Source organism: Gavialis gangeticus, unplaced genomic scaffold (assembly GCF_001723915.1).
Source record: "Gavialis gangeticus isolate Ggan-Ray unplaced genomic scaffold, GavGan_comp1, whole genome shotgun sequence".
Taxonomy (NCBI): domain Eukaryota; kingdom Metazoa; phylum Chordata; order Crocodylia; family Gavialidae; genus Gavialis; species Gavialis gangeticus.
The window spans coordinates 43426203-43440100 of record NW_017729000.1 but is presented as its reverse complement, the minus strand read 5'-3'; the positions used below and the strand labels follow the sequence as shown (position 1 = coordinate 43440100).

Below are 13898 nucleotides of genomic sequence, written 5' to 3'. Positions count from 1 at the left end.
ACAAATGTCTTTCCTGGTTTTGAATGAAGTTTTTTTTTTGTGTTTTTTTTTTTTTAGGGGGCGGGTGGGGGGGAGTTTGGAGTAAAGGCTTTTAGGTGAAATCTCACTTGAAAAAAGTATTCATGTATTAACTATTGAAAAAGAAGCATGTCCCTAAAAAGCAAGGTTTATTCACAGTTTAAAAGCATTACAAACTATTCCAAAATATCCTTCATTAGACCTTGTACCCTTAAATCTTTGACATTTTTAGACTGCAAACTAGTTAGGATTAAAAGTGTACATTAGAAAGAAATCCCTGATAACTGTATCAGCACAATCTTATTCAAACCTAAAAGCCTTCCAATTAAACTGCACAGTACCAGACAGTTGGAAGTCAACAAACCTGAGTTTTCATTTTTCTCTGAAATATTAAATGCTATGAATACAAAGTTACTGGTTCACATTTTTGGTATTTCATTTTCAAAATCAGAACAGCAAAAACTGGTATATTGGTCAAAAACCAGCTGCAAAGGTAAAACACGAACAGAACTGCAGAGGGGAGAATGAGAGCTAAGCTGGGCAGGGAAAGGCTATTTTGGTTGGACTGAAACTGAGTTTCAGGATGTTTGAAGGGAAAGGACTGACAAGCTCAACATTACATCTTACGGTTCTGTCACCTCTCCAAGGGAGCAAATAGCTGGCTCTGCCGTAGGATTGATTGGCAAGGCTAAAGAAAATATCCGAGACTCAATTTCTAAAAAGTAATGTGCCAATTGTCAAAGTAATGCCCTGGTTATTCTTGCAAGTCAACTTCTGAACTTGTACCAAACCCCCTTATAAGGAAAAGCAAATAGCTCATTTAACAGACTAACCCTAGTACAATGGCTTTGAAAGCCACTTTTGAAACATACTGTTCAATACTGTAAGAGGAACAGAGGCACATCATACCTCACCCGTGTCAACTGAAAACCTTTTAAAAGCAGTTTTTGCCCTCTCTTGAAGCAGTAATTCACAGAAGACAATAAAAGGCCTACGTTCCAGAAACCCATCAAGTTACCAGGTTGCCTAAGATGCATTTGTTCTGACAGACCACAACAGGCAAATGTGCTCTGCAGAGGAAAGGGGAGAGAGCACACAAAACAGAAGTGGAGTCAAAGGAGAAAGTGCATGAAGTGGAGAGGCCCAGGATTTCAAGTCTCATCTCTACTGCTGTTGTTCTTAATACTATTAGGTGCTCCACAACTCTTTCCAAGCATGACTCCTTATTCTAGGAAACAGCAGCATGTTCACCCCTCCCCCACCCTTCACCCTCAGATAAAAGGGAGGTAACAGAATGGCTGCACAAAAAAGTATTCTGGGCAGAGCTGAGATTAGGACCCAAATCTCTAGTACTTAAATTTCATCTACAGTACCTTTCAAAAACAAACTTGCAAAAGGGTACATTTACCCAAACAGGTCACAGCTACTGCTTTAATTTCTAGACCAGTAGTTTTCAACCTTTTTTAGACTCGCGGCACCACCCAGAAAATGCCAGGTCTTCATTTTCGCTTTTTTTTTGACCACAGAAAAACAATACAGCAGTTTCCTTTTGCAAAAAAAAAAAAAGCTAACTCAGAAAGACCACAACTATGGATTTGTATTCGAAATCTCTGGGCTCACCTTGTGAATCATGCTTGCAAACCTAACAGTGCTAACATTGTGTGGCACTGTGCAGCACCCTGGTTCAGAAATCACTGTTCTAGACACCAGTGTCATCCCAGTAAGAACCCCTCACAGAGTCGATTACGTCATGATTCCAAGCAAAGCTCGGTGTTCCACATTTCAGTCATTTGTCACATTTTGATGTTTTGAGTTACCCAGTAGGAGGTCCCAAGACTGAAAGTTATGATAAATTACCACGTACGTTTCTGCTGCAATAAAAAAAGAAAAAAGAAAAAGAAACAGCACCATCTATTCTCATTGACCAACTTCTGCTCATATAACTAAGTAACTTCCAGTTGTAATGTTTTTTCTGCAACAGCCTAAGAAAAAAAGTCCAACATGCTATAAGGACAATGACTTCCAACTTTTTTTCATTTGTGGACTCCTAAAAATTTTTGAATGGAGCCCTTTGAACTGCAAGTGTGGGTATTCACATCTTTTTGCAACCCCCCTAAACATCATGTATGGACCCTCAGGGGTCTGCGGACTACAGGTTGAAAACCACTGGTCTAGAACAAAGACAGCTGGAAGCTAAGCAGGTCTTAATCAATATACTCTGACAGAAGAGATGTGAAAACCATCTAGAACATGCCACTCTACTTATTCTACTTTGGAAACCAAGTGGGAGACTTGCTGGCCTTATTTGACCCCAGCTGGCTTTACTGCCCAGAGCAGGGGGGCTGGATCCAATGATCTTACGAGGACCCTTCTAGCCCTAAACTTCTGTGAATCTGTGAAAAACAGCCTCTGAAAAACCATCAAAGCACATCACTTCAGCATTACCTCCAGTCAGAGGTGTTTATTGTTTATGTGCACAAGTGTTCTGCCTGTAAGGACAGGACTTTACACAATACACAAGCTCTGAACAATTAATTTGGTGTTTTACATCTAAACACAAAGCTAAGTCCATAATACCACTTATGCACTGATAATGGCAACTACTCAGTGCTTTTCAGGATATGCCGAGTAGAAAGGCAAGTCTTGTCTACATGGTAATTGACTGGTATAGTTGTAGCAGAATAATAATTCTGTTACTATTATATGAATGCATCAGAATAGCACGTTCAAACCCAGAGTTATACTGACATACCTACAACAGACTAATTCTACTGCCGTGTTCTATGCCAGTGAAGTTCTCTCTCCCTACAGACCTAAGAGAGCCAACTGCTTAGTCAAATTAGACTTCAGCAGATGAATTCAGTGGAATTACAATGGTAAATTCAGATTTCTGAATTATATCAATTAAAAAAAAACACTTTTAATCTCTACCTGCAAATAAATTTTATACAATTTGTATTTATGTAGAAGCAGGTATTTTAAAATGCAAGTTCCCCAATTATCAGTTGTGCCAGATAATTTTCAAATAAAAACTGAATTGTAAAGATTCCTGTTAACTGTGGTTAACAGTTAACTGTTCAGCATTGGAGTTCTAGCTCCAGCTTTAACTACAGCTGCCTAGTCATTTCTCTTTCAAGACCATTCCACTGCAATTGTTTAAAACTTGGTTGAACTTTTCACCCTCTAGGCCGACTTTGTTGTCTGGCTTCTGCAAGACATTTTATTTTATACATAATTAGATAAATAAGATATTAAATAAAGCTTGGATGAAATGCAGCTTAATTTAAGAATGAAACAAGAAAAAAGCACTTTTTACATGGTTTTTATCAAATGCAAAAATTTCTAAAGAGTTCTTAGGCCAAAAAGGTTGTAAAGCATTAGAAAGTGAAAAGCTGAAAAAGTGTAAGAAGTGCTTCCTACTGCCCCAGTGAAAATTGGTTTTGTTTTCCCTATAAGAAGATGCTTTGAAAAAATCTCAAGTGTATGCATATGCAGCTTGTTTTCTCACGCACTTTTGAACAAATGCACTTCAATGTTTTACAAGACTAGAGAGCATGAACAAATGGGTCAAATTTTGAATGCAATTCCTCACTTGCCATTTACACTATGACCTTAAGTCAATCCACAGTGACAGAGGCAAGTCTGACTGCTTTTCTAAACAGCTTTCTAGGATAAAATTTAAACAAAAAATATCCTCTGCAAATCTGAATTCAATCTCTGCTTTAAAGTCTTCCATGCGAACTAGTGGGAAATTTTGCCACTGACTATTTTGTCAGCAGATTGCAAACAGTTGTCAGTGTTGTTTCGCTTGTCATTCTGGGGCTGTCTAACCAAATAGTGAAGGCACAAAGTTTACTTTTTTTTTAAAAGGCAAAATGCCGTTAAAACTAGATTAAGAGGACATTAAAGCTGCAACGTGGGGTGGGGGGGGAGACTCAGAAGGCAAGAAATGAGAAGTTTTAAAGATGCACAGACAACAACAGTTAATTTGTTTGGGGTGCCAACTTAGGTTGCATACCACACATTCAAATAACTTGGGACATTTCTCCCAGGTTGGTTCTCCTGGTACAGGAACCTACCCAGAGCCACGTATACAGACATTCAGATACTGAGACCCTGAACAATAGAGAGCTTGAACTGCTGGCCACTGCACAGGAACATATCAAAGGACTGTGAACAAACTAAATATGCTTGAGGTTGGGGGGAGTGGGAGGAAGCCGGCAGGGGACATCAAATAAGTGTGTGCGTGTGCATGTATGCACATGGGAGCCAAGCAGTGATGGAGAGCAGTTCCCTGTAAGTAAGTTGTGGGGGGTGGGGGCAGGGGAAACATATACCCTCTCCAATTTCTGTGCCCACAGCAGGCACAGGGCTGCAGCCGGCCTAGACCAGCAATGGCAGAAATCACCTCTGTGACCCAGCAAGCAAGACCTGGCATGGGAAGGCAGAGTGGGGTGGCAAGACTTGTTGCTGTCAGCACCCTCGTGCCAGCAATTCCACCAGTAGCATGAGAAGCAGGGATCCTGGTTTTCCATGATACAAACAAACAAAAAATGGCAAATTCTACAATAAGATCCCAAAATCTGTGGTTAAAATTAAATGCCACCCCCTGACCTGTTGGTGTCCCTCACTCCCCCCACCGCAAAGTCCCGCAGCCCTGCTTGTACCCCTTGCCCCCCACCCACAGCCCCTGCCCCCGAGCCCTGATTGCGGGGGCCCCCAGCTGCCAGGGCTATGGGGCCAGGGACCCAGGTCCACAGCCCCGTTCCCAGTGGAAGGCAGTGGTTGCTACAGCAGGAGCACAAGCCAGCTCCCCTCCTGTTGTCTGCCTGCTGCAGGCACAGGTGGGACTGGTTCCCAGTGGCAGCATGCACTCCCAGGAGACAGGGGGGACCCACGTCCCCCAGATCTAGGGGTGGGGGAGGGCAGGGGGGTATGCACTGCCCCCATGAAGACAAAAAGAGTGTGCCAATGGCAGTGCGGAGCTTGCAGCGGCAGACAGCTTTCTTGTTTGGCATGCTGTGCCTTGCTGCACCAATCGCACATGCTGCGTTTCAGAGGGCCTGGGGTAGGGCAATAGGGTGGGAAGCACAGCATTTGCGACCCAGGGTTTGCAGCTGGCTGGGCACTCTGGCCAGGGGAGTGGGCGTTTGCAGTCTCCCCACTTCCAGATGGGGTGCCTGGCCGGCTGCAACCCCCACCCCCGCAGCTGGCTGGGGGCTGAGGGAGCAGGGAGGTTTGTAGCCGGCTGGGCACTCTGGCCGGGGGGGGGGCCGGGGATGTTTGCAGCCTGCCCACTCCCTGCCAGAGTGTTCAGCAGGCTGCAAACCCTCACTGCTCCCGGCCAGCTGCAAACTGGACTGCCCAGCCGGAGTGCCTGGCCAAGGAGTGCCTAATCTGGCTGGGGCCTGAGGGAGTGGGGGAGGCTGCAAACCTTCCACCTCCTCCTGGCCAAAATGCCTGGCTGGCTGCAAGCCTCCCTGCTCCTTCAGCCCCCAGCCAGTTGGGCCCTCCCTGGCTGGACACTCTGGCCAGGAAGTGGGGATTTGCAGCTGGTTGAGCACTCAGACCAGGAGCAGGCAGGATGCAAATCCTCTCCCGACCAGAGTGGCCGGCCAGGGAGTGCCCAAGCTGGCTAGGGGCTGAGGGAGCAGGGAGGTTTGTAGCCAGCTGGGCACTCCAGCTGGAGGTAGGGGTTTGCAGCCTGCTTGCTCCCAGCCAGAATGCTCGGCTGGCTGCAAACCCCCACCACCCCCAGCCAGCTGCAAACCTCCCCTCCCAGCCGAAGACTGCCCAAGCTGGCTGGGGGCTGAGGAAGTGGGGAGTTTCACAGCTGGCCAGGCACTCCAGTTGGGAGCAGGGAGGCTGCAAACCCCCTCCTGGCCAGAGTGCCCAACTGGCTGCAAACCTCCCCACTCCCTCAGCCCCTAGCCAGCTTCCCCTGCAGCTCTGCCCTGCAACCCCAAAGCCTCACTTGCTTGCAGTAAGAAGAGTGAGCTTGAAGCAGCCTCCGGTAAGTGCAAGTGTCAGGCCCCACCCTTCCCCTCGGGGCAGAGTTGGGGCCTTCCTACCCATTTTGCAAACAGCTCTTGCAGCCTGGAGCTCTGCCAGCCTGCAGAGCTCTTTGCAAAAATATGGAAATCCTTGGGTTGCTCTGCTAAAAGAGAAAATCCATGTTTTCTTTGCTAGAAACAGGAAATCCACATTTTCCTTGTTTTTCCATGGGAAACGCAAAACCCGAATCCTTGCTGAGGAGTAACAGGTCGGGGGGGAAGAGGGGGAGGACACGCTGCCCTTACCTCCTTCTGCCACCAACTGCTCACATGCTGGGCCGCAGCTCTACCCCACTGCCATGGCCCAGCCACCTCCACCACTCCCCTTAGGCTGCAACTCTGCCCTGGAAGATGGGGTGAGGGGCAGTGCAGACAGCTCCTGCCCAGTCCAGCCAGGCTGCAGCCCCATGCCTCCTGTGGGCGCAGGAATCGGGGTGGAGTGTTAGACTATCTGAATACTCACCCCTCCTCCACACACTGGGGGTGCTGGGGGAAAGGAAGCAGCAGGTCAGGATTAAGGGTCAGCGGCAGGACCAGGGGGTGCAGGTCAGGAGTGAGGGTGACCTCGAGTCTAAAAAGGTTAAGAACCACCTCTCTAGAGGCTTCCTTAGTCTGCATGCCTTAGTCTACACAGTCTCCCAGGGGACAGAGAGGGGGTTATGCTGGAGGACTATATTCTTTTCCCCTGAGAGAAGCCACAGCATAAACAGACATTGGATCTCCCAGGAGCAACTTCAGGTTCTCTCTTGAAGCGGCCAAGCCATTTCCATCACCTGGAAAAAAAAGCTTGAACTTCTGTACACTCAGTTTCTCCTGGGGGAGAAGCAACTCTCCCAGGAGAAACTGAGGGTGCCTGTACACAAGTGCGGAGGCTGCTGGAGCAGCGTAATTACTGTGCTCCAGAAGCCTCCCGTGTCTCATGTATCAGCATCCCCACACTTCAAAATGGTGATAGGGGTGCTTGAACTAAAGCTTGTCAAATGCGCCTTAGTTCAAGCACCCTTGCCACCATTTTGAAGTGTGGGGATGCTGATACACGAGATGCTGTGGTGCTTTAGTTAGAATGGCTCTCGGAGCTGCTCTGATTAAAGCGTACCCCCACCCCCCACGCATATGTAAAGGTGCCCTGAATGTCTATACAAGGCCTTAAAGTATTGCTTTTGTTCAGTTAATGCTGGCCAGACCACTACAATCATACACCTGCAACAACTCAAGAAAGAATCTTGCCTTTAAGAAAAAAAAAAAAAAAAGGAAAAATTTTAAATACAGAAGATTAGAATAAAGTTTGCTTTAGGCCTTAATACAAAATACTGTGACTGGCATAAAGTACTCATAAAAAACATATTTTAGGGACACAATGATGGGCAGTTTATACAAAGCTAAAGACCGACTAGTACAGCTTTAATTTTTCCAGGTGGTCCAAAAAATATGCAAGGGGAAAGGGGTTTTGGGGTAATATTTTTCTTAACACAACCATATATAGATATTAGACAAGCCTTGAGGCACAAAGGGTCTCTCTTCACAGAACACCTTTAGATGAAGTATGTGAGAGGTAAGGATTTTAGTGGGTGATATCTTTTATTGGAGGAACTACCTGGTTAAAGTTAGACAAGCTTTCAAATGCAAGGCATTCTTTATGGGTATCATTCATTCAGATGTTGTAGCCAAAACACTAATGAGGTTTTGATATCATTGAATAAATGATCAGGGAATTCCGGTTGCTCTGAACACAAATTCACTGTCCTTCCTTTATTCACAGTGAGTTTCTCCATGATGGTTAAAATGTACGTTACTACTTCCAACAAAGTGTTCAAGTTACCTAAGGTTATGCTAACCTGTACTAAAATGCCTCACAATACTTATTTAATGTGCCTATATAATGGTGGCAAGAGTACCTTAAAACTAGTAAGAAAAATGTAAAATTACTGCAAGGAGAACTACCTTCAGTAAAACTGATTTTGATAGTTACATTGTTACTTTAGAAAAATAAAATTCTCACGGTGTAAAAATACCCAAGCTTGAAAGGTAAATGGACTCAACTGTGGTCAACCAGCAGAACAGAATATTAACAGTGATATATTTTAATCAGCATTTGACTTTTTACAAATGCTACTGAGCTTATTAGCACCAATAATGATTCACTTAGCCCCACAGCAGCATATAAATGGATACAGCAAAACTTTTAAAAAGCTAGCAAAACCAGCTATGCATTACGAGTGAATAACAACTGCAGACTGTGTTCCTTAGGTGTTTAGTCTGCATTACCATGAAAGAACAAAATGTGAATGCTAAGGCAGTAGGTCAATGTTAAGACATACTGGTCACGTCTACACATGTGCTTTACTGTGAAGTATGCTGAGGAGTAAAGCATCACCATCTACACGTGCAATGGCATCAGGCCATAGTAAACTAATTACCACTGCCATAAGATAGTATTATCAGGGACAGTATTATCTTACAGTGGAGTAAGTAACTGCAATTAAATACATGTGTAGATGCTGACTGTGGGCATAAATTGCACCTGGTCAGCCAGGCAGCAAGGGGCCAGACTCTTACCTCCCACCTAGCTGCATGGCTCCATACTTTCAGGATCCTTGCACACCAACCAGCCCCTCTATTGCTGCCACCTGGAGCCTGGGGCAGAGCAGGGCAGGAGTGGCCCTGGCATAAACTGCTCTGCCCCAGCTCTAATTACTGCTGTCCCAGGCACATGTGTAAATGCTGCACCTGGGAGTAGTTTACTCCAGATCAAACTGCTCCAGAGTTTATTGCATGTGTAGATGCAATTACCAAGAAAGACATGGAACAAATTTCATGTTTCTTAATTGTAAAGCAGTTGCTAATACAATCACTTGAATGACAGACTGACCTGTGTTTTACGTATTGCAATTAAATGGCAGACTAATCTGTTTAAAGTAAACACTGTTAGAAATATCTTGCAATTAAGAATGAATTCTATTTGGTGGCCAAAATTTACAATTAGTATTTTTATACCAATCCCATTTTAGAGTTGTGCACTGACATTCATAGCGTTTTATATGGAAATCTGCAACTTTCATTCTAGACTTCTAGAACTCAGCTCATTTAGGTACAAATTTAATTGGAAATTTATATTAACACATATTTTGTGGGCATGAGACACCCCAACTAACACTCAGGAATGATTCATTTCAGTACCTTAGAAAAATTTTAGTGCAATATAAACAAATGAATCCACAGTACTCAACTCCTACTTTTAAATACAATTCCAATATAGTTTGAGTCTCTGATGCATTATCTTCATTTCACTAAAACTACAGCAGAAGCAACGTCTTTTTATATCCCCACTTACAAGATTTTTTTTTGGTGGGGGGGGGGGGTGGGGGGTAGGTACCTGAATGAAGATTTAACTGAACTAACTGAATTTAATTAACTGAATTTGAAATTAAATTAACTGCACATTAACTGAATTTGTTAACTGCTAGAATACAGCTGAAGAAAACTTAGAAGTTAAGTTAAAATTAGTACAAGTGCTGCCTTAACTAGGTTAGTACCACCTTACCTCAATCAACTTATTGGCATGTTCACGGAAAACCTGTGCATATTCTTTAACTTCCTTTTCATTCCCATTCTTGGCAGCTTCAATCAATACGAGAAGCGGAACATTTGTTTCCAGAAAAGAGTCTGACACATGATCCATAACAGCTTTGCGGAGCTAAAAATTAAAATCAAAATTAGTTATTTTTTTTTCTTTTTCTTTTTTAACCAGAGATTAACCACCATTTTATTGCAATGAAATAATACAAGAGACAAATTTGTTTCTTGCAAAAATCTGAGCATTTGTTCTACAACCAAACCCTCTCTTTCACTACCTGACAAAGACTCTTCTGCTGTTGTGCTCACGTGGAAGGTTTTTTGTTGCAATTCCATTACATCTTTTTAAAAACAAGAACGCCTTTGACCTAGTGTCCCATGATGTCCTCATGGAAAAATTGGGGAATTGCGGCCTAGACAATTTCACAGTCCAATGGCTGGGGAATGGGTTCCATGAACAGACCCAGAGAGTGATAGTTGACGGAACTGAAATCAACCTGGCACACAGTAACTAGTGGCACCCCACAGGGCTCCGTTCTCAGACCTGTACCCTTCAAAGTTTTTATAAATGATCTGGACTTGGGTGTTATAAACAGACTGGCTAAGTTTGCTGATGACACCAAACTATGGGGAAGTGCAGTCACCCTAGAGTAGGGGTTGTCAACCGGGGGTACGTGTACCTCCGGGGGTACTCGGAAGGCCCTAGGGGAAATGTGGCAGCGACGCAGAGAAGTAGGGGGTGGGGCCACCAGCAATTTGCGCCGCTGCGTGCCATGTGCCACCAGTGCTTTTGTTTTCACTGTGCACTGCCAGCACTTCTGGTTTTGCCATCCTCGCCCCCCTCCTGCTCATTGACCAGCTACCGGGGGACTCCCTGCTTCTTGACCGGCTGCCGGGGGTACCAACCAAAAAAGGTTGAAAACTCCTGCCCTAGAGGATAGGTCAGCCTGGATCGCCAGCCCCAACTGACTTACAGGGTGGGAGGATCAAAACCTGATGGAATTCAACACCAAAAAATGCAAGGTGCTCCACCTCAGGAGAAAGAACCCACACCACACTTACAGGCTTACAGAGTAGGCAGTGCTATATTAGCTAGTATCACATCTGAAAGAGACTTGGGGGTCATGACTGACCACTAGGTGAACATGTGCCAACAATGCGATGCCGCAGCCAGCAAAGCAAGCAAAACTCTGGCCTGCATCTTCTGATGCATCTCAAACAAGACCTGGGAACTCATCCTCCCACTTTACTCGGCTTTGGCGAGACCACAGCTGGAATACTGTGTCCAGTTCTGGGCTCCACAATTCAGAAAGGATGTGGAGAAGCTTGAAAGTGCCCAGAGGAGAGCCACGTGAACGATTAGAGGACAAGAGAGCAGGCCTTATGGAGGAGGCTGAGAGACATGGGACTTCATCCTGGAAGAGTGTAGGCTCAGGGGGGACTTGGTGGAAGCCTATAAGTATGTAAGGTGTGTGCTTCAGGAACTGGGAGAATGTCTGTTCATCAGGGCACCTCATGGAAAGACTAGGTTCAAGTCACAAAGTCTTGGAAGACTGTTTTCGGCTGGACATAAGGAAAGACTTCTTTACTGTCTGAGTCCCCAGGGTGTGCAATAGACTCCCCCCAGATGTGGTGCAGGCACTTACTCTGGATTTTTTTAAGAAACACTTGGATGCCTATCTTGCTGGGATCATCTGACTCTTGCTGACTGCCTACCCTTTGGGCAGGGGGCTGGACCCGATGATCTTGAGAGGTCCCTTCCAGCCCTAATGTCTAAGATAATCTGTTTCATAGAGTTCAAAAGTTAAAGGTAAGCCTGTAGTATAGACTCACAGACTTCAGGGCTGGAAAGGACCTCGCAAGATCATTGGGTCCAGCCCCCTGCACCAAGGGCCAGGAAGTCAGCTAGGGTCAAAGGATCCCAGCAAGATAAGCATCCAAATGCTTCTTAAAGGAGTCCAGAGTAGCTGCTTGCACCACCTCTGGAGGGAGTCTATTCCAGGCCTTGTGGACTTGGACAGCGAAGAAATTTTTCCTTATGTCCAGCCTAAAATGGTCTTGTAGGTGTTTGTGACTGTTGGACCTTGTCATCCATTGGGGCACTCTGGTGAACAGGTAATCCCCCAGATCCTGATGCACACCCCTGATATATTTATAGGCTATCACCAGGTCACCCCTGAGCCTGTGCTTTTCCAGGCTGAAGAGTCTCATGGTTCTCAGTCTCTCTTCATAAGCATTATTCTCTTGCCCTCTGATCATGCGTGTGGCTCTCCTCTGGACTCTCTCAAGCTTCTCCATATCCTTCTTGAATTGTGGAGCCCAGAATTGAATGCAGTACTCTGCTGCAGCCTCACCAAGGCTGAGTACAGTAGGAGGATGACAGCCTGAGATCTACTTGAGAAGCATCTATGGATGCAAGCCAGAGTTTGGTTTGCTTTACCAGCTGCGCCATCACATTGGTGGCTCATGTTCATCTTGTGGTCAATCATGATCCCCAAGTCTCTTTCAGCCATGGTGCTAGTGAGTGTAGCACTGCTGAGCCTATAAGCATGCTGCAGGTTTTCCCCTCCACCCGCAAGGTGGAGTACTGTGGTACCCAAGTACCTTGCATTTGTTGGTATTGAATGTCATTAGGTTTGTAAGGACACATTTAAATTAATTTAGAAGTGTTTATGCTAGTTTGACACTTCTTTCTTTGCCGATTAATATGTTGATTTAATGTATTAATTCTACATAAGAATAACATTTTAATTTTTTTAAACACTTTACCAACTTTGAAAACACTAAAGCCACCATATTTTGATACATCCAGGGTTAGATTCAAAGCAATATTTCCATTTTGTACGTGACTTGTCTTTAGTCTGTAACATAGTATGCACATACACATTTCACACCAAGAAAATGTTCTTTAAAAATAGTTCTCTGACTTGTAATTTGACTCCACAAGAATTGTTTCTTCTTATCACTGACTTACTATCGTTAGCATGACAATTCAACATCTATACAGGGGTGGGCAATTATTTCGGCTAGAGAGCTGCTTAATGAATTTTGGTGAACTGCCTAGGGCCGCAAAGGCCACCCCACCCCTTGATAGGTGCCCTGCCCCCTAGTTGCCATCTTGGGACTAGAAGTCCCACCCCTAACCCCTGACCTTTGCCATCAAAAGTCCTTCCCCTTGCTCCCAGAAGCACTCCTTGGGGGGTGGGGGGAGGAGGGAAGGAGGGGGGCAGGTTGCCATCCTGGAACCAGAAAAAACTCCTACACTAAAAATCAAACATTTACTATAACATATTTTAATTTTGTATTTCAAAAAATGTTTTGACCCGATTTACATGCATTTGTGCAGTGTACACAGAGGTGACTGCATAAAAGCTCAGTCATTCTTGTACACTGTGGGGAATGTATGGGGAAGGGTGTGGCTGTGTGTGTGAGGGTACAAGTATTTGTGTGGGGGGTGTGGAGGGGGTGGGTGTGTTGGTAAGGAGTAGCTGTGGGGGACTGTCCTCCCCCACTCATCCCCCCCATATGCCCCATCTCGCTGGCGCACAGCACCCACCACTAGAAGCAGCAGCGGCGGCAGCAGCAGCAAGTGGCAGGCCCTTGGGGTGCTCATAGTCTGCACAGACAGAGCCTCCTGGTGGTACATGGCTCCAGCCGCTTCAGGGAGCTGCGTGTGGTAGCAGGGAGGGGGCCAGGCCAGCCTGCCTCCATCATGCAGGGCTCCCCACGTCTTGCATGCAGTTCCTGGGACCCGGCCAGAGTTGCATGCTGCAAGGGGGGAGCCCTGCGTATTGGAGTGGGTGGTCTGGCCCCATTCCCTGCCAGCCATCCCAGCTCCATCACGCAGGGCTTCCTGCCACTTCTGGCAGAGTCCCAGGATCTGAATGTAGCAGCAGGGAGCAGCAAAGGTCACTGGCTCCATTGTGTGGGGCTTGCCTCTGGTGGCACGAGTCCCAGGAACTGCATGCGAGTCGCAGGGAGCCCAGTACAATGGAGCCAGGCTGACCCAGGTGCCACGCTCCCACTGCCTTGCTGGATGCAGGCTCCCACTGCCTTCCCTTCCTGCTGCCCTGATTGCTGCAGCAGGGACACAAGGAGCCAAGCAGTTTTCCTAGCAGCGGCAGCAGCGGGTCTGCCCAGAAGCTGTGTGCTGGCTGGACCAGGGCTCTTCTCCACACAAGGGTGGGAGTGCCGTGTGCTGCCCTGGCAGGAGTGGGTGGAGCTCAGGTCTTATGCAAGTGCAGCAGGGGCAGC

The 13898-nt window shown here is 46.0% G+C and overlaps 1 protein-coding gene across 1 annotated transcript in view; it reads right to left on the bottom strand.

Moving 5' to 3' along the window:
• The window catches only part of CTNNA1 (catenin alpha 1), a 251980-nt gene that overhangs the window by 85106 nt on the left and 152976 nt on the right, over positions 1-13898 (bottom strand). The window contains exon 8 of the mRNA XM_019506550.1: positions 9613-9765. Within this exon, the coding sequence (XP_019362095.1) occupies positions 9613-9765 (153 nt within the window). The remainder of the gene's footprint in view (positions 1-9612; positions 9766-13898) is intronic.